General features: G+C 39.1%; 1 protein-coding gene across 4 annotated transcripts in view; it reads left to right on the forward strand.

Annotated features, from left to right (window-relative positions):
• The window catches only part of LOC125264263 (transcription factor 25-like), a 71,821-nt gene extending 47,036 nt beyond the window's left edge, over positions 1 to 24,785 (forward strand). Inside the window, exons 4-6 of one of the 4 annotated variants that reach the window (XM_048183477.1) lie at positions 3,922 to 4,049; positions 4,144 to 4,209; positions 24,364 to 24,781. In XM_048183477.1, the coding sequence (XP_048039434.1) occupies positions 3,922 to 4,049; positions 4,144 to 4,209; positions 24,364 to 24,538 (369 nt within the window). In that variant the 3' untranslated portion in view covers positions 24,539 to 24,781. Of the gene's footprint in view, positions 1 to 3,921; positions 4,050 to 4,143; positions 4,210 to 24,363 lie in introns of all 4 variants that reach the window. The other 3 variants (XM_048183478.1, XM_048183479.1, XM_048183480.1) reach the window with 3 other exon arrangements.
• Positions 24,786 to 25,248: the final 463 nt, after the last annotated feature.

Below are 25,248 nucleotides of genomic sequence, written 5' to 3' on the forward strand. Positions count from 1 at the left end.
ACCTGGGGGCAACAGGAAATGACATGTTTTACACTGTGATTAACTCCTCATAGAGATTTAACCAGATCAACATCAAATGTTGTCAGTCTAATCTTAAGACCTTAGCGATGATAAATACCAAAGATCTTGAGATTTCGTTAAAGGGCATGTCCGTGGCGGACTGACAAAGTCTGATGTTTCGCCATGAAAGAGGAAGCTGTTGTAACTCTGGCATACTATGTCTGATCTGCCCCAAACTTCACATGAGTGATATGAGTCCTGGCCTGAAGACATCTATATGCCAATATTCAGTTAGTCATAGCGCCACCTGCAGGCAACAGGAAATGGCATGCTTTACACTGTAATTCCCTCCCAGAACCACATTTCAATATGCCACAAAGTACCAAACATACTAGAAACACGTTAAATCATGCAACACTTGGCTAAGTGCTAATGTATGCGATTAACGCCATGAAACAGGAAGTTGTTGTAACTCAGGCATACAGTGTCCGATCTGCTCCAAACTTCACGTGTTTGATAACAGTCCTGGCCTGAACACATCTATATCGCAAAATTTGGTTATGGTCAAAGCGCCACCTGTTGGCAGCAGGAAGTGTGGCATTTCGAAATGACTTTGGCATAATTCTCCTGTATTGATTCGCTTATATGCATGTCGACCACTGTTCACTGTTTTCCTAAGGCCAACGGGTGGTGGTGAGCCCGGGTGCGAGGGCCCTTTCATCGCTGCTTGCAGCTTTAATTATTATTAGGGCCCAAGCACCGATGGTGTGAGGACCCTATTGGAATTGCTCAGCCAAAATTTTCTTCTTCTCCAAAATGAATCACATTTTTGAGGGCCTAAATGTTCTCAAAAACTCATGAAACTTTGCACACGCGTCAGAAGTGGTGAAAATGTACATCTGATATAGGTTTCAGAATTAGGTGTGGCAAAATGGCTCGATAGCGCCACCTACAAAATTTCAATTAAGCGCCCTTCGTGCTACGTTTCACGTACAGTTATGAAATTCGGTAGACAGATGTAACAGCCCAATACCTACAAAAAAGCCCCTTAGTGCAAAGTTTGTAAACCCAACAGGAAGTGAGATATTTTGAATTTTCTCTACAAAATTTTGGCAGTTTTTGCCATTTCCACATGTTGTACTTTAACGAACTCCTCCTAGAGCTTTAATCAGATCAACATCATATTTGGTCAGTCTAATCTGAAGGCCTTTGAGATGTTAAATTGCAAAGATCTAGAGTTTTCGCTGAAGGGCGTGTCCGTGGCGGCCTGGCAAAGTTCGATGTTTCGCCATGAAACAGGAAGTTGTTGTAACTCGGGCATACAATGTCTGATCTGCCCCAAACTTCACATGTTTTATTAGAGTCCTGACCTGAAGACATCTATATGACAATATTCAGTTACAGTCATAGCGCCACCTGGGGGCAACAGGAAATGACATGTTTTACACTGTGATTAACTCCTCATAGAGATTTAACCAGATCAACATCATATGTTGTCAGTCTAATCTTAAGACCTTAGCGATGATAAATATCAAAGATCTTGAGTTTTCGTTGAAGGGCGTGTCCGTGGCGGACTGACAAAGTCTGATGTTTCGCCATGAAAGAGGAAGCTGTTGTACACACATTTAGCAGCCCAGTACCTACAAAAAAGTCTCTTGGAGCGAAATCCGAAACCGAACAGGAAGTCAGATATTTTTAATTAATTCACCGTTTTTTGCATTTTCCAGACGTTGTACTTTAACGAACTCCTCCTAGAGCTTTTATCAGATCAGTGTCATTTTTGGTCAGTCTAATCTAAAGGCCTTTGTGACGTTAAATTGCAAAGATCTAGAGTTTTCGCTCAAGGGCGTGTCCATGGCGGGATGACAAAATCTGATGTTTTGCCATGAAAAAGGAAGTTGTTGTAACTCAGACAAACAATATCCGATCTGCCCCAAACTTCACATGTTTTATTAGAGTCCTGACCTGAAGACATCTTCATGACAATATTCAGTTACAGTCATAGCGCCACCTGGGGGCAACAGGAAATGACATGTTTTACACTGTGATTAACTCCTCATAGAGATTTAACCAGATCAACGTCATATGTTGTCAGTCTAATCTTAAGACCTTAGCGATGATAAATATCAAAGATCTTGAGTTTTCGGTGAAGGGCGTGTCCGTGGCGGCCTGACAAAGTTTGATGTTTCGCCATGAAAGAGGAAGCTTTTGTAACTCAGGCATACTATGTCTGATCTGCCCCAAACTTCACATGTGTGATAAAAGTCCTAGCCTAAAGACATCTATATGACAATATTCAGTTAGCTGTATTGCCACCTGTTGGCAGCAGGAAGTGTGGCACTTTTACATGATTTTGCTATAATTCTCCTGTATTTACTCGCTTACATGCATGTTGCCCACTGTATCCTGTGCAATGAAGCCCGCAAATGTCCTTGTTATTCGCTTCAATCTTTCTGAACTTCATGAAAGATAATTTTATGGAAGGTTCGAGTGGTGTGTGTGTGTGTGTGTGTGTGAGGAATTGGAAGCAAGCAGAATAAGGATGTTTCTAAAACAAGCAGCGTCATCGCGTAGCTGCGGTTAAAAACTAAGCTCAGAATTGATTCTGAAATTTTCAAAATGGATCCAGAATCATTGGAGAGAGAATCGTGAAGCATTTTTTTTTTTTTTCTCCCACCCCTAGTTTATAAAGGTAAATTTGGTGGGTAGACTCATTTAAAGTAATGTAATTGTAGAAAGGGATCTAATATTCAGCAAACCAAGCATTATCATTTGTTTATCTGTATTATATCTGTGTTTTTTTTTTTTTTTTTTGTTGTTGAACATCAATTAAATTCTTACACTCAAATGGGTTCTGGAGTGTTTTTTTTTGTTTTTTTTGTATCTACTAGTTCAGGGAACAGACACAATCGCCATTAGGGCTGGGACAATAAATCGATTCTCTATTCATGATACAATGATTCTGGATCGATTCTGATATTTTCCGAATGTATTGCGATTCTCTCTCGAATTGATTTTGAGCTTAGTTTTTTACAGCAGATGGCACTCTGTTAGTTGCATTTGCACACTCAAGTGCTCACGAAGAAGAGTGCTGGAGAGCGCTTGTGCGTTTGAGTCATGTAAGTGGTTAAATATACTTGCACCTTGGCTCAGAATGCTTTTATGACATGAGATTAATGTAAACACAGCCCACTGTGAACTCCCTTGTAATTTGCTTCAACCTTTTTGGGTTGGCTTTATGAATGAGAATTTTTGGTTTAAGTGGTGTGTAAGGAATTGGAACCAAGCAGAGTACGGCTGTTTCTAAAGCACGTAAAAACTAAGCTCAGAATTGATTTGAGTGAGAATCGCGTTACATTATGAAAATATCAGAATCGATCCAGTCTCATTGTATCGCGAATCAAGAATCGATTTATTGTCCCAGCCCTAATTTCCGTATTATAATATCTAGACGAAAGAGTCTCTGTGTGATGAGATTTCTAAGATTCTAAGACTCTGTGCCATATTACTAGAAAGAAGAGTCGGGTACAAATTTTTGAACCCGATAAGACCCCTCTACCTTCTGATTCACTTCAAATGTTGACTACTGTATTTAGGCTTATAATGCGTTTGGCAAACATAGCCCTGGTCCTCTAAATTCATTTGTCAAGCAGTGTTCTATGAGTGCCAATATTTTTTTATAATATCACTGCAGGGATACACTGTTTTTATCACTCTGTGAGTCTGTGTTCATGGCTTTAGCTTCTTTTGGGACTATTGTCTTTGGCAAAATAAAGAAAATAGTGTCTGAAATGTAAGTTATTTGTTATTAACCTCCTCGTCTGATTTGGTTTATAAAAGCAATATCACAATCAAAATCATGCTGTAGATCTGTTTATCACATGCTTAGTGTGTCTAATTTAGTGTTTTTGTGATTGTCAGGACAATTTGGGAACAGGAGATAATATTGATGCTATTTTAGAGACCCTGGATAGGAGCAAAGGCCTGTCGCATCGAAGCACAGACAACAGCGCCTCTGAACACAGACCTGTGTTGTACGTGGAACACAGGTGAGATGTATTCATGTCATAATTCTGTACCATTCAAATGTAATAAGACAAATATTTAATCTCAAATTATCTCTTTTTCTTCTGGGTCACAAAGGAATCTGAATCCAGAGACAGAGTTGAAGAGGTATTTTGGAGCACGGGCTGTTCTGGGAGACCAGAGGTTAATTTTAAAATGCTATTTCAGTTTTAGCATTTTTTTTCTTTTCTGGTTTTTCTTAGTTACAGTTTATCTGACAGTTTATCCAATTGATATGCGTTTCATTTGTGCTTGGCCACATAAATGTTTCAACTTCAGTTCACAATAGTCCAAAGAGTATATCAGCAACAGATGTCATGTTATGCATGTTGTTTATCATTAGCTGATTTTGAGAATCAAATGTGCAATAGGTAATGGTAAACCGATATTGTTTTTGTTTTTGATGGCCAATGCCAACATCTTAGATAGCAGAGTGGCCGATATGTATACAGAAGGGGCCTCCAACACGTCACTCGCGAGCTACTAGTAGCTTTTGGCTTGATTAAAGGTAGCTCGCCAAGCCTTACTTTTCATCTAATTAGAGTGCGCTAATTATAGACAGTTGCCCCACCCCCTCCAATGGAGATCAATTTTGACATATTGGCTGTGAGGTTATTATTTTTATTTATGAACCTACAAATGTAATTGCAATATAACAGAAAAACAATTCACAACAGAAAAAATTGGGATGTCAAAATTTCAATCATGCAAGATTAAGCAAAGTTAGCAGCAGTCTCCCGGAGGCACAACATGCAGCGTAGGTTTTGTTTTGTGAGAAAACATCACGGAAGGCAGAGTGGTGAGAGAAATTATTTGAAAATGTATGAATGAATTAATTATTTGAATGCATTTCTAAGGGAGAACAAATTGTCTTTAGAAAAGTTTCGATGGCATTTGCTTTTCATCATCCCTCTGTGTACAGCCTATTAAAGTAGTATTTATAAACCCAGTGCTGCTGTGTTTATCAGCGCTGCTGTGCTGTAATTTATCATTTTGACTCATCTTTTTCATAAAAAATGATTTCAAGACTGAAATGTGAGGTTTATCTTTTTATAAAACTTTTTTTTTTGTCAACTTTATTTGAACTTGTAGTTCATGTTAGTAGATAACATGCTATGTTGTAAAACACTCCTTTAAAATCTGGCCATCATTTTTAATGTTGTTATTTTAATGTTTATACAAACAAAAATTGCATATTGATGCTAATTTTATTTGTTGTTTGTTGGTTTTCCACAAAAACTTGGTGATTTGATTTCACTGTGTAGTATCAGTACTTTTTTAACATTTCCAGCACATTTTAACGAAACCGTGATAACATGATAATTTGTCACTATAATCATGAAATGAAATTTTCATATCTTTCATCTCTAGTTATGATGCACTATAAAATCAACTATAGATGTGTTTTTAAAGTATAATATGCAAAGTACTATTTTTCCATAAAGAACTGTATTGATTTTCTTTTCTGACGTTAAAGGGTGATGTATATAGGCCTATATACATATATACAGTTGCAAGAAAAAGTATGTGAACCACTTGCAGAATGTGGAAATGTGCGAAATTTTAACAAAATAAGAGAGATCATACAAAATGCATGTTATTTTTAATTTAGTACTGTCCTGAGTAAGATATTTTACATAAAAGATGTTTACATATAATCCATAAAACAAAAAAATAGCTGAATTTATTCAAATGACCCAGTTCCAAAGTTTGTGAACCATTGATTCTTAATACTGTGTGTCATTACCCGGAGGATCTACGACTGTTTTTTTTGTTGTGTGATGATTGTTCATGAGTCCCTTGTTTATTCTGAAGCAGTTAAACTGAGCTCTGTTCTTCAGAATAAATCTCCAGGTCCCAAAAATTCTTCAGTTTTCCACCATCTTTTGCATATTTGAACCGTTTACAACAGTGACTGAATGATTTTGAGATCCATCTTTTCACATTGAGGACAACTGAGGGACTTAAACACAACTATTAATTAAAGCTGCAAGCAGCGATGAAAGGGCCCTCGCACCCGGGCTCACCGCCACCCGTTGGCCTCAGGAAACCAGTGAACAGTGGGCAACATGCATGTAAGCGAGTAAATACAGGAGAATTATGGCAAAATCATGTAAAAGTGCCACACTTCCTGCTGCCAACAGGTGGCGCTATAGCGAATTGAATATTGTCATATAGATGTCTTTAGGCCAGAACTTTTATCACTCATGTGAAGTTTGGGGCAGATCAGACATAGTATGCCTGAGTTACAAAAGCTTCCTCTTTCATGGCGAAACATCAAACTTTGTCAGTCCGCCACGGACACGCCCTTCACCGAAAACTCAAGATCTTTGATATTTATCATCGCTAAGGTCTTAAGATTAGACTGACAACATATGACGTTGATCTGGTTAAATCTCTATGAGGAGTTAATCACAGTGTAAAACATGTCATTTCCTGTTGCCCCCAGGTGGCGCTATGACTGTAACTGAATATTGTCATGAAGATGTCTTCAGGTCAGGACTCTAATAAAACATGTGAAGTTTGGGGCAGATCGGATATTGTTTGTCTGAGTTACAACAACTTCCTTTTTCATGGCAAAACATCAGATTTTGTCATCCCGCCACGGACACGCCCTTGAGCGAAAACTCTAGATCTTCGCAATTTAACGTCACAAAGGCCTTTAGATTAGACTGACCAAAAATGACACTGATCTGATAAAAGCTCTAGGAGGAGTTCGTTAAAGTACAACGTCTGGAAAATGCAAAAAACGGTGAATTAATTAAAAATATCTGACTTCCTGTTCGGTTTCGGATTTCGCTCCAAGAGACTTTTTTGTAGGTACTGGGCTGCTAAATGTGTGTACAACAGCTTCCTCTTTCATGGCGAAACATCAGACTTTGTCAGTCCGCCACGGACACGCCCTTCAACGAAAACTCAAGATCTTTGATATTTATCATCGCTAAGGTCTTAAGATTAGACTGACAACATATGACGTTGATCTGGTTAAATCTCTATGAGGAGTTAATCACAGTGTAAAACATGTCATTTCCTGTTGCCCCCAGGTGGCGCTATGACTGTAACTGAATATTGTCATATAGATGTCTTCAGGTCAGGACTCTAATAAAACATGTGAAGTTTGGGGCACAGTTACAACAACTTCTTTTTTCATGGCGAAACATCAGACTTTGTCATGCCGCCACGGACATGCCCTTCAGTGAAAACTCTAGATCTTCGGAATTTAACGTCACAAAGGCCTTTAGATTAGACTGACCAAAAATGACATTGATCTGATTAAATCTCTAGGAGGAGTTAATCACAGTGTAAAACATGTCATTTCCTGTTGCCTACAGGTGGCGCTATGACTGTAACCGAATATTGTTATGAAGATGTCTTCAGGCCAGGACTCTAATAAAACATGTGAAGTTTGAGGCAGATCCGACATTATATACCAGAGGTTACAACAGCTTCCTCTTTCATGGCGAAATATCGAAAAACTCTAGATCTTCGCAATTTAACATCGCAAAGGCCTTAAGATTAGACTGACGAAATATGACATTGATCTTATAAAAGCTCTAGGAGCAGTTCGTTAAAGTACAAAGTCTGGAAAATGCAAAAAACGGTGAATTAATTCAAAATATGTGACTTCCTGTTTGGTTTCGGATTTCGCTCCAAGATAATTTTTTGTAGGTATTGGGCTTATAAATGTGTGTACCGAATTTCAAAACCCTAGTGAAATGTAGAGAGAGGGGCTGTACGTTAGATGGCGATATCGAGCCATTTTGCCACGCCCAATTCCGAAACCCATAACAGACGTAAATTTTCACCACTTCTGACGCGTGTGCAAAGTTTCATGAGTTTTCGAGCACGTTTAGGCCCTCTAAAATGCGATTCACTTTGGAGAAGAAGAAGAAGAATAAATATAGCTGCGAGCAGCGATGACGGGCCAAAGCCCAGTGGCACCGCCACCACTGTGGCTTCAGGGCAACTGTGCATGGCGGGCAATGGGCATTTAAAACAGTTAAGCATAAAAGGACTGTCAAATTCACTCCACATTTACTGCACTACAAGGTAGCGCTTTAGAGCCCCTCCTCCCTGCCCGTTTCTAAGGCTTTGCCCATGTCTACTGGCTAACAATCCTGATGTGTGTGTGGAGTTTCAAACAATTTGAAGCATGCTAAGAGTCTCAAAAGCATTCAAAACCAAAATAAAAGTTTGATGCGTTGCCAAGGCAACTGTGTTTGAGATATCACAATTCTTTTCAAAGGTCTACATCTGACATGTTTTGACATTATTTAAATGAAGTTTGAAGCAAATAGGGTAAACATAAGATGGTGATCTCAAAGTATGCTGAAAGTAACACATTTCCTGCTGCCAGTTGGTGGCGCTATAACTTTGACTCACAATAGTCACATCTATGTGATCAGCCTTGTAGAACGAAGACACAGCCGAAGATTCATCAAAATCAATTAATGTATGCAGAAGTTATAACACTTTGTTTCCCTTTTCTTGCTATTAATTCGTTGCCTCGCCACGGCCAAACCATTTGAGATATCCAAAATCCGTTTGCAATTAAACAACTTCAATGTATTAGCACCAAGTTAAAAAAAGTTTGGTGTAAATTGTACAAACCCTGTTGGAGTAGTAGTATTAAATTCAAAGCCTGTTTTTTCAAAAAATTAACATTCAAACCAAAATAGCTGACTTCCTGTTGGTTGGAGCTAATGAATGTAAATTAGAAAATTGTCCGGCTTGATGAGAACAATGTGTACCGAGTTTGGTGACTGTAGGGAAAAACTAATCCCCCCACTTTTGTCAAAAGGTGGCGCTACTGAGCCCCTCCACCACGCCCATTTCTATGGCTTTGTCCATGTCTACTGGTTGACAATATTGATGTGTGTATCGAGTTTCATGCAATTTGAAGGATGTTAAGAGCCTCAAAAACACTCAAGAATATTATTGAAGTTTGATGTGTTGCCATGGCAACAATATTTAAAATATCAAAAATCCTGTCACAGGTCTACATCTGCTGTGTATTGACATTACACTGATGAAGTTTGAAGCAAATCAGGTAAACATAACAGAGTGAACTCAATGCATTTTGAAAGTGACACACTTCTTGCTGCCAGTTGGTGGCGCTATAAGACTCCTATAACGAACACACCGCTGAAGTGTTCATAAACATCAATCAATGTATGCAGAAGTTATAACACACTTCCTGTTTTCCCTTTTCTCGCCATAAATTCGTTGCCTCGCCACGGCCAAACCGTTCGAGATATCAAAAATCCGCTGGCAATTTTTCGTCATCAATGTCTTGACTTCATGCTGACTGAGTTTGGTGGTGATCGGATTAATCACCTAGGAGGAGTATATCAAATTCCAGAGCATGTGTTTTTCAAACAACCCGTAATAGCTTACTTCCTGTTGAGGTGACGTATAACTTAGAGTACGAAAGTTGTTCGGCCCGATGAATGTCTATATGTGTACTGAGTTTTAGACTTATATGTGCAAGCGTGTTTGATATATGGACCAAGTTTTCGGGCCCAATTCAAGGGGGCGCTGTCGAGCCCCCCTGCCACGCCCGGGTACCAGCTTCTGTCCGGCTGTAATGGCCGCGGGTTCTGATTCGTGTGCAAAATTTCAAGAGTTTTTGTGCATGTTAAGGGCTCCAAAAACCCCAAAAACGTAGAAAAAAAAATTTAAATAAATAATAAATATAGCTGCGAGCAGCGATGACGGGCCAAAGCCCGGTGGCACCGCCACCCCGGTTGCTTCAGGTGCGCTGTGCACGGCGGGCAATGTGCATTTAAAACGATTAAACATAAAAGGACTGTCAATTTCAAACCACATTTACTGCAGCGGCTGATGCTCCTATGATGACAAACCACAAAAGCCACATGCATGAGATCGTTTAAATTGAGATGACTTTCATGTCACAGAATGTTATAAGTCTATTTCAAATGAGTGCAGAATATCATCATAATCTGAAATGTCTGGGTTTTTTCTCATTGCGAGTTCAGGCTGCATGATTTTAGCCCCGATTTTAGCTCGCAGACAGGTTTTGTGAAATCGCAGACAAATGCCCGAAATCACAGGCAAATCAGTGCTCTGTTATGCGAGTGCTCTGTCACAGTCTCTCCAACCATTTCCTCCTTCATATTCTTCTTTTATTTTTCTTGTTTTCGCTGCAAATCTGCACACAGGCCATTCGTATTGCAAGCTTCTTGCGGGTACCGTTTTTAATAATAAACCCAGTCTCACTTGAGAACTCCGGTCTTGCATGCGTAATATTGTGTTGTTTCCTTGTCACATCTCCCGTGTGTTTGGTTGTGAAACGTAGTTTGAGTGTCAGACAGATGTTTTGGCGATTCTTCCTATTCTAAATTCATGCAGTGTGAAACCTTCTGCCGATCCATCATGCATTTTGAACACAACAGCGACTGAATCGAAAGCGAAAGTAATGCAGTGTGAAAAGGACAGTGACCAGACTAGATTGAAAATCATCCAGTCTGAAGTCGGCTTCAGACAACCCCTATAAAAATTCTAGACCAAATTATATACTGTTATTTGTGCAAACTCCACAATGCTCTAAAATAACTAATCCAGCCATAATGTGAATGTCTGTGATTGCTGATGTTGTATAATCCTCACACTTCTATTCATGTGTTTTTTGACCTCCATGAGCTGTTGTTTGTGCACCAATCTTATGCACCAAAAGCATGCATTCATTTAATTTTAATATGTGTGGTATAAGATAAAAAATAAAATGGAAAAATAATAAATAATAAATAGAGCCAAATCACAGAACCTGCAAAGACAATTTTAATGTCAGTCTCAGGTATTAATAAGGTTCATGTCTTGAATTTTCTGCTCACTTATGCAAGTTTATTTTAAACAGCCACTTTCATAATCATGTGAAATTTTACTGAAACAGGGTTTTTTTAATAAATTTGAATTATATCAGTAAATAATTCAAAAATTCTCATTATAATTGTTAAAAATAAATAACTCAATATTTAGAAAAAAATAAGACTGTAAAGCACACATATGCATACACAGAGAGAGAAAAAGATATATATAGACAGTGTGACACAGACATAGACCCACACACAGACACCCCCCCACCCCCACCCACACACACACACACACACACACACACCCGAATGAGCCTGAGGTAGTATGGGGGAGGACAGAGAGAGAGAGAGAGAGAGAGAGAGGGAGAGAGACTGAGACAGACTGAGAAGATCATTTTAAACAAACAAACAAAACAAAAAAGTAGTCTTTGATAATTTTTTAAATATACCTGCACAAACAGTATAATTAAAACAAATTATTTGTTCTATATATATCAAAATGATTATATATGTTTGACTTATCCAACCCTGTTTTAAAAATAGGTATATGCTGCCCTCTAGTTGTTACTCTATGTATGACATTAATTATATTTGATTGAAAATGGATTAATCTGCCTATTTTTAATTACACATGCTTTTTGAATTGGAAGAAAATGAATAAAATGTGTTTATTTCAAACATCTATATTATTAGGGCCCGAGCACCGATGGTGTGAGGACCCTATTGGAATTGCTCCGTTTATTATTATTATTATTAGGGCCCGAGCACCGATGGTGTGAGGACCCTATTGGAATTGCTCCATTTATTATTATTAGGGCCCGAGCACCGATGGTGTAAGGACCCTATTGGAATTGCTCAGTTTATTATTATTAGGGCCAAAGCCCAAGGGGCTGAAGGCCCTATTGTTTTCTTTAGGATTATTAGGGCCAAAGCCCTGTAAGGGGCTGAAGGCCCTTTTGTTTTCTTTAGGATTATTATTAGGGCCCGAGCACCGATGGTGTGAGGACCCTATTGGAATTGCTCCGTTTATTATTATTACTATTAGGGCCCAAGCGAATTAAGCGCGCAGGGCCCTCTTGTTCTTCTAAGGATTATTAGGGCCCAAGCGAAAATTCGCGCAGGGCCCTCTTGTTCTTCTAAGGATTATTATTAGGGCCCAAGCGAAAATTCGCGCAGGGCCCTCTTGTTCTTCTAAGGATTATTATTAGGGCCCAAGCGAAAATTCGCGCAGGGCCCTCTTGTTTTTCTAAGGATTATTATTATTTTATTTTTTTTTTTATTATTATTTTTTTTTTTTTTTTTTTTCCGTCTTCCGGGGCTTTTTGGGGGCCTTAACATGCTCAAAAACTCTTGAAAATTGGCACACACATTGGAATCCGCGGCCAACAGGGCCGGGCAGAAGCTGGTACCCGGGCGTGGCAGGGGGGCTCAACAGCGCCCCCTTGAAAAAGGTCTGAAAATTTGGTCCATATATTAAACACGCTTGCACGTATTAGTCTGAAACTCGGTACACATATAGACCTCATCGGGCCGAACAACTTTCGTGCTCTAAGTTAAACGTCACGCCAACAGGAAGTCAGCTATTAAGGGTTGTTTGAAAAACGCATGCTCTGGAATTTGATATACTCCTCCTAGACGATTAATCCGATCGCCACCAAACTCGGTCAGCATGAAGTCAAGACACTGATGATTAAAAATTGCCAGGGGATTTTTGATATCTCGAACGGTTTGTCCGTGGCGAGGCAACGAATTTATGGCGAGAAAAAGGAAACAGGAAATGTGTTATAACGTCTGCATACATATATTGATCTTTATGAAACTTCACAAGTGTGTTCGTTATAGGAGTCTGATCACATGTATGTGACTATTGTGAGTCAAAGTTATAGCGCCACCAACTGGCAGCAGGAAGTGTATCACTTTTTGAAATGTTTTGAGATCACCCTCTTATTTTTACCTGATTTGCTTCAAACTTCATCAGTGTAATGTCAATACACAGCAGATGTAGACCTATGACAGGATTTTTGATATTTGAAATATTGTTGCCATGGCAACAGGTCAAACTGTAATAATATTCTTGAGTGTTTTTGAGGCTCTTAACATGCTTCAAATTGCATGAAACTCGACACACACATCAATATTGTCAACCAGTAGACATGGACAAAGCCATAGAAATGGGCGTGGTGGAGGGGCTCAGTAGCGCCACCTTTTGACAAAAGTGGGGGGGTTTGTTTTTCCTACAGTCACCAAACTTGGTACACATATTGTTCTCATCAAGCCGGACAATTTTCTAATTTACATTCATTAGCTCCGACCAACAGGAAGTCAGCTATTTTGGTTTGAATGTTAATTTTTTGAAAAAACAGGCTATGAATTTTATACTACTACTCCTACAGGGTTTATCCAATTTACACCAAGCTTTTTTTAACTTGTTGCTAACACATTGAAGTTGTTTAATTGCAAACGGATTTTGGATATCTCAAACGGTTTGGCCGTGGCGAGGCAACGAATTTATGGCAAGAAAAGGGAAACAAAGTGTTATAACTTCTGCATACATTAATTGATTTTGATGAAACTTCGGCTTAGTCTTCGTTGTACAAGGCTGATCACATGGATGTGACTATTGTGATTCAAAGTCATAGCGCCACCAACTGGAAGCAGAAAATGTGTCACTTTCAGCATACATTGAGATCACCCTCTTATTTTTACCTGATTTGCTTCAAAATTCATCAGAATAATGTTAAAACTTGGCACATGTAATCCTTTGAAAATGGGCAGGGAGGAGGGGCTCTATAGTGGCACCTTGTAGTGCAGTAAATGTGGAGTGAATTTGACATAGTCCTTTGATGTTTAACCGTTTTAAGTGCCTATTGCCCGCTGTGCACAGTTGCCCTGAAGCCACCGGGGTGGCGGTGCCACCGGGCTTGGGCCCGCCATCGCTGCTCGCAGCTATATTTCTTCTTCTTCTTCTTCTTCTTCTCCAAAGTAAATCGCATTTTAGAGGGCCTAAACGTGCTCGAAAACTCACGAAACTTTGCACACGCGTCAGAAGTGGTGAAAATTTACGTCTGTTATGGGTTTCGGAATTGGGCGTGGCAAAATGGCTCGATAGCGCCATCTAACGTACAGCCCCGCTCGCTACATAACACTAGGGGTTTGAAATTCGGTACACACATTTATCAGCCCAGTACCTACAAAAAATTATCTTGGAGCGAAATCCAAAACCGAACAGGAAGTCAGATATTTTGAATTAATTCACCGTTTTTTGCATTTTCTAGACGTTGTACTTTAACGAACTCCTCCTAGAGATTTCATCAGATCAATGTCATTTTTGGTCAGTCTAATCTAAAGGCCTTTGTGACGTTAAATTGCGAAGATCTAGAGTTTTCGCTGAAGGGCGTGTCCGTGGCAGCCTGACAAAGTTTGATGTTTTCGCCATGAAAAAGGAAGTTGTTGTAACTCAGACAAACAATGTCGGATCTGCCCCAAACTTCACATGCTTTATTAGAGTCCTGACCTGAAGACATCTTCATAACAATATTCAGTTACAGTCATAGCGCCACCTGCAGGCAACAGGAAATGACATGTTTTACACTGTGATTAACTCCTCATGGAGATTTAACCAGATCAACATCATATGTTGTCAGTCTAATCTTAAGACCTTAGCGATGATAAATATCAAAGATCTTGAGTTTTCGGTGAAGGGCGTGTCCGTGGCGGCATGACAAAGTCTGATGTTTCGCCATGAAAGAGGAAACTGTTGTAACTCAGGCATACTATGTCCGATCTGCTCCAAACTTCACGTGTGATAAGAGTCCTAGCCTAAAGACGTCTATATGATAATATTCAGTTAGTCATAGTGCCACCTGCTGGCAACAGGAAGTGGCATGCTTTATACTGTAATTCACTACCAGATTCACATTTCATCATGCCACGAAGTACCAGACATGCTAGAAACACGTTAAATCATGCAACACTTGGCTGAGTGCTAATGTATGCGATTAACGCCACGAAAGAAACAGGAAGTTGTTGTAACTCAGGCATACAATGTCCGATCTGCTTCAAACTTCACGTGTTCAATGATAGTCCTGGCCTGAAGACATCAACATGGCAAAATTCAGTTACGGTAAAAGCGCCACCTGTTGGCCGCAGGAAGTGTGGCATTTCGAAATGACTTTGGCATAATTCTCCTGTATTCACTCACTTAAATGCATGACGCCCACTGTTCACTGTTTTCCTGAGGCCAACGGGTGGCGGCGAGCCCGGGTGCGAGGGCCCTCTCATCGCTGCTTGCAGCTTTAATTCTATATATAAATTAATTGTGTATAGTGTTTTTTTTAATAGAGAATGAGTCATTCCGTTTACTTTTTTTTTTACATTACTTCAATCTATTACCATGGCAAGGCGGTTCGAGATATCCATTATCCGTTTTCAATTTAACATCTTCAATGTCTTAGCAACATGTAAAAAATGTTTGGTCTGAATTGAATAAACTCCCTAGAAGTAGTAGTTTAAAATTCAGAGCCTGTTTAGTCAAAAAATCCACATTCAAACCAAAATAGCAGACTTCCTGTTGGTCGGAGCTAATGACTGTAAATTAGAAAATTATCCGGCTTAATGAGAACAATAAGTGTACCGAGTTTGGTTACTGTAGGTTAAACTAACCCCCCCACTTTTGTCAAAAGGTGGCGTTATAGAGGCCCTGCTCCCCGCCCGTTTCTACGGTTTTGCCCATGTCTGCTGGTTGATATCTCTGATGTGTGCATTGAGTTTCATGCAATTTGAAGCATGTTAAGAGTCTCAAAAGCTTCCAAAACTAATATTAAAGTTTGATGCATTGCCATGGCAACAGTGTTTGTGATATCACTATTCTTTTCAAAGGTCTACATTCACCATGTCTTGACATTATTCTGGTAAAGTTTGAAGCAAATCGGATAAAAATAAGATGGTGATCTCAAAGCATTTTGAAATTGACACACTTCTTGCTATCAGTTGGTGGCGCTATAACTTTGACTCACAATAGTCACATCCATGTGATCGGACTACTACAACCAACACACTCGTGAAGTTTCATAAAGATCAATCAATGTATGCAGAAGTTATAACACACTTCCTGTTTCCCTTTTCTCGCCATAAATTTGTTGCCTCGCCACGGCCAAACCGTTCGAGATATCAAAAATCCGCTGGCAAGTTTTCATCATCAATGTCTTTACTGCATGCTGACCGAGTTTGGTGGTGATCGGATGTATCGCCTAGGAGGAGTATATCAAATTCCAGAGCATGCGTTTTTCAAACAACCCATAATAGCTGACTTCCTGTTGAGGTGACGTATAACTTTGAGTACGAAAGTTGTTCGGCCCGATGAGGTCTATATGTGTTCCGAGTTTTAGACTTATATGTGCAAGCGTGTTTGATATATGGACCAAGTTTTAGTGCGCAATTCAAGGGAGTGCTGTCGAGCCCCCCTGCCACGCCCGGCTACCAGCTTCTGTCCGGCTGTCATGGCCGCGGGTTCTGATCCGTGTGAAAAATTTCAAGAGTTTTTGAGCATGTTAAGGGCCCCAAAAACCCCAAAAACGTAGAAAAAAAAAATATATATATATATAGCTGCGAGCAGCGATGGCGGGCCCAAGCCTGGTGGCACCGCCACCCTGGTGGCTTCAGGGCAACTGTGCACAGAGGGCAATAGGCATTTAAAACGGTTAAACGTCAAAGGACTGTCAAATTCACTCCACATTTACTGCACTACAAGGTATAGAGCCCCTCCTCCCTGCCCATTTTCAAAGGATTACATGTGCCAAGTTTTAACATTATTCTGATGAATTTTGAAGCAAATCGGGTAAAAATAAGAGGGTGATCTCAATGTATGCTGAAAGTGACACATTTTCTGCTTCCAGTTGGTGGCGCTATGACTTTGAATCACAATAGTCAAATCCATGTGATCAGCCTTGTACAACGAAGACTAAGCCGAAGTTTCATCAAAATCAATTAATGTATGCAGAAGTTATAACACTTTGTTTCCCTTTTCTTGCCATAAATTCGTTGCCATGGCCAAACCGTTTGAGATATCCAAAATCCGTTTGCAATTAAACAACTTCAATGTGTTAGCAACAAGTTAAAAAAAGCTTGGTGTAAATTGGATAAACCCTGTAGGAGTAGTAGTATAAAATTCATAGCCTGTTTTAAAAAAAAATTAACATTCAAACAAAAATAGCCGACTTCCTGTTGGTCGGAGCTAATGAATGTAAATTAGAAAATTGTCCGGCTTGATGAGAACAATATGTGTACCGAGTTTGGTGACTATAGGAAAAACACCCCCCCCCCCACTTTTGTCAAAAGGTGGCGCTACTGAGCCCCTCCACCACGCCCATTTCTATGACTTTGTCCATGTCTACTGGTTGACAATATTGATGTGTGTGTCGAGTTTCATGCAATTTGAAGCATGTTAAGAGCCTCAAAAACACTCAAGAATATTATTACAGTTTGTAGGGTCTGCACAGTCTCAAGGATGAGCAGGTCCCACCATAAACTGTGTTTAAACCTCAATTCACGGAACTTTGGTTTGTAAATCTTACATCGATTCCGGCCCGGCAGACACTAATGGATCACAAGACTCTTTTTATGACTGTTTCGATAAGTCCCCTAACCTCTCCTCTGCGACTTCAAAGGGGGTGCAACACCACGGATCGGGTTTCGAGGAGACAGGGCCGAATTCCAAATGGTCATAAAAAGGAAAATACACGCACGCACCCACAGACACACACACACATACAAAGCCCTACATAAAGACTGTATACACAAATATTATACCTGCAAATATGAATGTATCTGCCATTATGGTGCTTGTTGCATGTATGTGTTACTAATGTAGAATCGTAGAATTGACTGTAGTAGGTTAGTTTTCATGTGAAACGATAGTATTAGAGTAGAAAGTGTATCTTCTTTATGTGATGAGAGACACCTGTCGAGTTTGATCTCTCCGTAAAGCTGTGAGTCCGAGCTATTCACCCATGTACGTTACATTTCTGTCAAATGCAGCGTTCAATGTGTAATAGTACTATGAAGAAAATGCACCGATTTGACATACCATAAATTAACTCGTTGGACAGAACAAAGGGATGTGGAAAACCGCCAAATTGCAACACTATCATTGGAGGACGTTATCAGGAAGGCGTTCTGGTCTGTTGTCTTTAAAATACCACAACACGCGTCTTTTCGTCGCACAAGTTTTTCTGCACACGTTCCTGCCGTAGAGACGGACTCTCTTCTTTATCTTCCGGTCATCTTACTTCCAGTTAGGCCTTCGTTTGGAACGTCGCTGAAAATCACCTCCTGAAGGACCAACCACCCCACTGAGCGCTCCGAAACTTGAAGCACCACAACGAACCTATATGCAAGTATTTGTTAAGATTTTAATTACTGGGTTTCCTTGCTGGCTCTTTAAGGTTAACTGTAGGAATTGGCCATTCTTTGATCATCTCTCTCTTTTCTGCCTTTACTTCGCTTGTATGTATCTGTATCTACTTGTGTACATTTATCCGTATAACCTTTGTATTACCCGTTCTGTATATTAAACATATCATATCCACGCTTTTGTTCACTTGCTCCTTCAACCACAACCGAGTCACTTTAACGTTCTGATTCTAATATCCTTGCTTTACGTTTGGATGCTATCCTAGAAATGTATCCTTGTGGCCACAGGGTAATATTTCTGTCGTAATAGTCTGTGAACTTATCGGTGTGCTGGACGGACCGGTAGTTCTCTACATAATTTTTAAAACAGAACTAACCATATATGTGATTGATTATAATTCGTTGTAGTTAATTCACCATATATGGTTAATTCCCCCTTGGGTCGGTATGTGCATAATAATAATTCATAAAACCTTTTTAATGACCCAATTATTATATTCATATTCCATAAATTGATTAATAATTGTGCAAATCGTCACAAGTTTGACCTGTTGCCATGGCAACAATATTTCAAATATCAAAAATCCTGTCATAGGTCTACATCTGCTGTGTATTGACATTACACTGATGAAGTTTGAAGCAAATCAGGTAAAAATAAGAGGGTGATCTCAAAGCATTTCAAAAAGTGATACACTTCCTGCTGCCAGTTGGTGGCGCTATAACTTTGACTCACAATAGTCATATCCATGTGATCAGACTACTACAACCAACACACTCGTGAAGTTTCATAAAGATCAATATATGTATGCAGACGTTATAACACATTTCCTGTTTTCTTTTTCTCGCCATAAATTCGTTGCCTCGCCACGGCCAAACCGTTCGAGATATCAAAAATCCGCTGGCAATTTTTCATCATCAGTGTCTTGACTTCATGCTGACCGAGTTTGGTGGCGATCGGATTAATCGCCTAGGAGGAGTATATCAAATTCCAGAGCATGCGTTTTTCAAACAACCCTTAATAGCTGACTTCCTGTTGGTGTGGCGTTTAACTTAGAGTACGAAAGTTGTTTTGCCCGATGAGGTCTATATGTGTACCGAGTTTCATACTAATACGTGCAAGCGTGTTTAATATATGGACCAAATTTTCAGACTTTTTTCAAGGGGCGCTGTCGAGCCCCCCTGCCACGCCCGGGTACCAGCCTCTGCAGCGTCCTAATGGCCGCGGATTCCAATGTGTGTGCCAATTTTCAAGAGTTTTTGAGCATGTTAAGGCCCCCAAAAAGCCCCGGAAGACGGGAAAAAAAAAAAAAAAAAAAAAAAAATCCTTAGGGGATCAAGAGGGCCCTGCGCGAATTTTCGCTTGGGCCCTAATAATAATAATAATAATAATAATAATAATAATAATCCTAAAGAAAACAATAGGGCCTTCAGCCTCTTACAGGGCTTTGGCCCTAATAATAAGAATCCTAAAGAAAACAATAGGGCCTTCAGCCCCTTGGGCTTTGGCCCTAATAATAATAATAATAATAATAATAATAATAATAATAATAATCCTAATCCTAAAGAAAACAATAGGGCCTTCAGCCCCTTGGGCTTTGGCCCTAATAATCCTAAAGAAAACAATAGGGCCTTCAGCCCCTTACAGGGCTTTGGCCCTAATAATAATCCTAAAGAAAACAATAGGGCCTTCAGCCCCTTGGGCTTTGGCCCTAATAATAATCCTAAAGAAAACAATAGGGCCTTCAGCCGTTGGCTTTGGCCCTAATAATCCTAAAGAAAACAATAGGGCCTTCAGCCCCTTACAGGGCTTTGGCCCTAATAATAATCCTTAGAAGAACAAGAGGGCCCTTCACCATTTCATTGGCTTGGGCCCTAATAATCCTAAAGAAAACAATAGGGCCTTCAGCCCCTTGGGCTTTGGCCCTAATAAACGGAGCAATTCCAATAGGGTCCTCACACCATCGGTGCTCGGGCCCTAATAATAATAATTCTTAGAAGAACAAGAGGGCCCTTCGCCATTTCATTTGCTTGGGCCCTAATAATAATAATCCTAAAGAAAACAATATCACCTTCAGCCCTTTGGGATTTGGCCCTAATAATAATCCTAAAGAAAACAAAAAGGCCTTCAGCCCTACACAGGGCTTTGGCCCTAATAAGAAACGGAGCAATTCCAATAGGGTCCTCACACCATCGGTACTCAGGCCCTAATAAATGGAGCAATTCCAATAGGGTCCTCACACCATCGGTGCTTGGGCCCTAATAATAATAATCCTTAGAAGAACAAGAGGGCCCTTCGCCATTTCATTGGCTTGGGCCCTAATAATAATAATCCTAAAGAAAACAATATCGCCTTCAGCCCTTTGGGCTTTGGCCCTAATAATAATCCTAAAGAAAACAAAAAGGCCTTCAGCCCTTTACAGGGCTTTGGCCCTAATATGAAACGGAGCAATTCCAATAGGGTCCTCACACCATCGGTGCTCGGGCCCTAATAAACGGAGCAATACCAATAGGGTCCTCACACCATCGGTGCTCGGGCCCTAATAATCCTAAAGAAAACAATAGGGCCTTCAGCCCATTGAGTCGGGGGGTGAAAACTTTTGAACAGGATGAAGAGGTCCAAATTTTTCTTGTTTCGCTTGAATATCATTTTTTTTTTTTTTTCATTTAGTACTGCCCTTCAGAAGTAACAGAAGATACTTTCAAGTTTCCCGGAAAACAAATTAAATACAATTTACCTTGATCTTCAAATTCCAAATGTTTTCACCCCCCATCTATTAATGCATCATGTTTTTTTTCTGGAACATCAGTGAATGTTTGAACCTTTTTTAAAAGTTGTGTTTGAGTCCTTCAGTTGTCCTCAGTGTGAAAAGACGGATCTCAAAATCATTTAGTCACTGCTGTAAAGGATTCAAATATGCAAAACTTGCTGGAAAACTGAAGAATCTGCAGGACCTGGTGATTTTTTTTTTTTCTGAAGAATAGAGCTCAGTTTAACTGCCCAGGACAAACAAGGGACTCATTAACAACCATCACACAATTAAAAGGTAGATCATCCAGGTAACCACACACAGTAGTAAGAATCAACGGTTCACATACTCATGAATGGGGTTATTTTAATAAATTCAGATATTTATTTTGTCTTGTGGATTATATGTAAACATTTTTTATGTGTAATATATAGTACTCAGGACAGTACTAAATAAAAAATAACATTCATTTTGTATTATCTCCCTTATTTTGTTAAAATTATTAACATTTTCACAGATTCTGCAGGTGGTTCACATACTTTTTCTTGCAACTGTACAGCCTACTCTTTCAGGTGTAAAACAGTTTGGATAGTTGTTAATATGAGAGTTTTATGATACATCATTTAAGAGATTTAAATATTGTATAACATGAGTAGTGCTCGACTACTTTCATTTTTAAAAAGTAGCTCTCAAATGAAAAAAGGTTGGAGACCCCTAGTATACAGTATCTTCACATTTATTTAAAAGATAGTAAAAGCAACTGCAAAGGCTGAAATGAAATTGATGTTTATTTACTAAATTAGAATTAAATTGTCATAATTTATTTCTATTTTTCTAAAATAGAAATAAATTATATGGCAATTCTGTAAAATAAACTGATTTATACCTTAAATGGGACCTTCTTGATTATTTAATCCTGTTATAGTGTGTGTGTGTGTGTGTGTATATATATATATATATATATATATATATATATATAATTTTTTTTTTTTTTTTTTTTTTTTTTTTACAAAAAAAATTTGAAATGGAATAAAAAATATGAATAAAAAGGAAGTAAACACTGTAACCAACAGTGCATTTTGTAAACTGATAAGTGTTTGCATTGGGAATTAATACAATTTTAGTGTAAAAACTACTATAAAAGGTAGTGTTAATTTTACATACAGAACACAGTGAATATTACAAGAATACGTCATAGTGGGCGACTGGATATAGCACAGTATAGTTTAAAATCATGAATTTAAAGTTTGTCTAGCTGAACTCTCCTGTCTGCTTCCAATTCGCACAAACCGGCTGTTATGCGTTGAGGCAGTTTGTGCCTGTGCTTGACTATATCTGTGGAGATGCGTGTTACAATAGTATTGCAATCCAATCATTTAAACCACTTCAAACGATGCGACTCGTACTGTATTTAAATGATACTCTTCCTAACATTGTAAAAAATAAATAAATAAATAAAAGGCATAAGGGCATGTTATAGGCAGATACCACAATGCTGACCATATACAAACCCGATTCCAAAAAAGTTGGGACACTGTACAAATTGTGAATAAAAATAGAATGCAATGATGTGGAAGATATACAACATAGATGACATATATGAAATGTTTAAACTGAGAAAATGTATAATTTTAAGGGAAAAATAAGTTGATTTTAAATTTCATGGCATCAACACATCTCAAAAAAGTTGGGACAAGGCCATGTTTACCATTGTGTGGCATCCCCTCTTCTTTTTATAACAGTCTGCAAACATCTGGGGACTGAGGAGACAAGTTGCTCAAGTTTAGGAATAGGAATGTTGTCCCATTCTTGTCTAATACGGGCTTCTAGTTGCTCAACTGTCTTAGGTCTTCTTTGTCGCATCTTCCTATTTATGAGGCACCAAATGTTTTCTGTGGGTGAAAGATCTGGACTGCAGGCTGGCCATTTCAGTACCCGGATCCTCCTCCTACGCAGCCATGATGTCGTAATTGATGCAGTATGTGGTCTGGCATTGTCATGTTGGAAAATGCAAGGTCTTCCCTGAAAGAGACGACATCTGGATGGGAGCATATGTTGTTCTAGAACTTGGATATACCTTTCAGCATTGATGGTGCCTTTCCAGATGTGTAAGCTGCCCATGCCACACGCACTCATGCAACCCCATACCATCAGAGATGCAGACTTCTGAACTGAGCGCTGATAACAACTTGGGTTGTCCTTGTCCTCTTTAGTCTGGATGACATGGCGCCCCAGTTTTCCAAAAAGAACTTCAAATATTGATTCGCCTGACCACAGAGCAGTTTTCCACTTTGCCACAGTCCATTTTAAATGAGCCTTGGACCAGAGAAAACGCCTGCGCTTCTGGATCATGTTTAGATATGGCTTCTTCTTTGACCTATAGAGTTTTAGCCGGCAACGGCAAATGGCACGGTGGATTGTGTTCACCGACAATGTTTTCTGGAAGTATTCCTGAGCCCATGTTGTGATTTCCATTACAGTAGCATTCCTGTATGTGATGCAGTGCCGTCTAATCACGGGCATCCAGTATGGTTTTCCGGCCTTGACCCTTATGCACAGAGATTGTTCCAGATTCTCTGAATCTTCGGATGATATTATGAACTGTAGATGATGATAACTTCAAACTCTTTGCAATTTTTCTCTGAGAAACTCCTTTCTGATATTGCTCCACTATTTTTCGCCGCAGCATTGGGGGAATTGGTGATCCTCTGCCCATCTTGACTTGAGAGACACTGCCACTCTGAGAGGCTCTTTTTATACCCAATCATGTTGCCAATTGACCTAATAAGTTGCAAATTTGTCCTCCAGCTGTTCCTTATATGTACATTTAACTTGTCCGGCCTCTTATTGCTACCTGTCCCAACTTTTTTGGAATGTGTATCTCTCTTGAAATCCAAAATGAGCCAATATTTGGCATGACATTTCAAAATGTCTTACTTTCAACATTTGATATGTTATCTATATTCCATTGTGAATAAAATATAAGTTTATGAGATTTGTAAATTATTGCATTCCTTTTTTATTCTCAATTTGTACAGTGTCCCAACTTTTTTGGAATCGGGTTTGTAGCTATCCAATTAATGAAATGCATGAAGTGACCAAGTGTAGAAAGTTTCTCGGCATTGTGTTGATGTCTGCATCATTGCTATAGCAACCACTACATCGAATATTGACCACAATGATCAAATTGATCTGAGCTCATCTTTTGCATAATCATAGTGTGTAAGTTATGGAAATTTGTGTTATGTGCACAAAGCCTGAGAATTATACTGCTGAATGTTTTATTGTTTGTTTGTGTCCGTATCCAGATTGAAACAGAGACAGAGGCAGTTTCATCGGTGCACTTGGATGACTGTTTATAAAGACACATGGCCCCGCTTCAGTCGACCAGGTCAGACCTTACCCAATTTATTTCATTTTCCCAGAATGTTTGTTCAGTGCACAGAAAATAACACCCAGAGCCACCACTGTATCAGTTTGTAGGATTTGTGCAGGGCTGGCCTGTGGGTTTGTGGGCCCCACTAATATTGGCATAATATTAAAACTTTATAACCACCACAAATATGACAAATACACTGAAATAAAAATACTAATAAGAAGTACACTGTAGGTTGACAAATAATGTCTATAAATTTTCTTTTTTAAAGGATTAGTTCACTTTCAAATTAAAATTTCCTTATAATTTACTCACCCTCATGTCATCCAAGATGTTAATGTCTTTCTTTCTTCAGTCGAAAAGAAATTAAGGTTTTTGATGAAAACATTCTAGGATTATTCTCCTTATAGTGGACTTCAATGGACTACAAACGGTTGAAGGTCAAAATTACAGTTTCATTGCAGCTTCAAAGGGATATACATGATCCCAGATGAGGAATAAGGGTCTTATCTAGCAAAACGATTAGTCATTTTCTAAAAAAAAAAAATATATATATATATAATTTTAACCATAAACGCTCGTCTTGAACTAGCTCTCTTCTTCTTCTCTAGAATTCCATTTGTGTAGATGCTGCTAAATGTATTACTGCCCTCCACAGGTCAAATACATAATACATATAGTAGTGTCTACACTGCCGGAATTCTAAAGAAGAAGAGAGCTAGTTCAAGACTAGCGTTTATGGTTAAAAGTAATAATTATTATTATTATTATTTATTTATTTATTTATTTTTCAGAGTACCCTAGCAACCGCATAGCA

The sequence above is a fragment of the Megalobrama amblycephala genome, linkage group LG3 (genome assembly GCF_018812025.1).
Source record: "Megalobrama amblycephala isolate DHTTF-2021 linkage group LG3, ASM1881202v1, whole genome shotgun sequence".
Classification (NCBI taxonomy): domain Eukaryota; kingdom Metazoa; phylum Chordata; class Actinopteri; order Cypriniformes; family Xenocyprididae; genus Megalobrama; species Megalobrama amblycephala.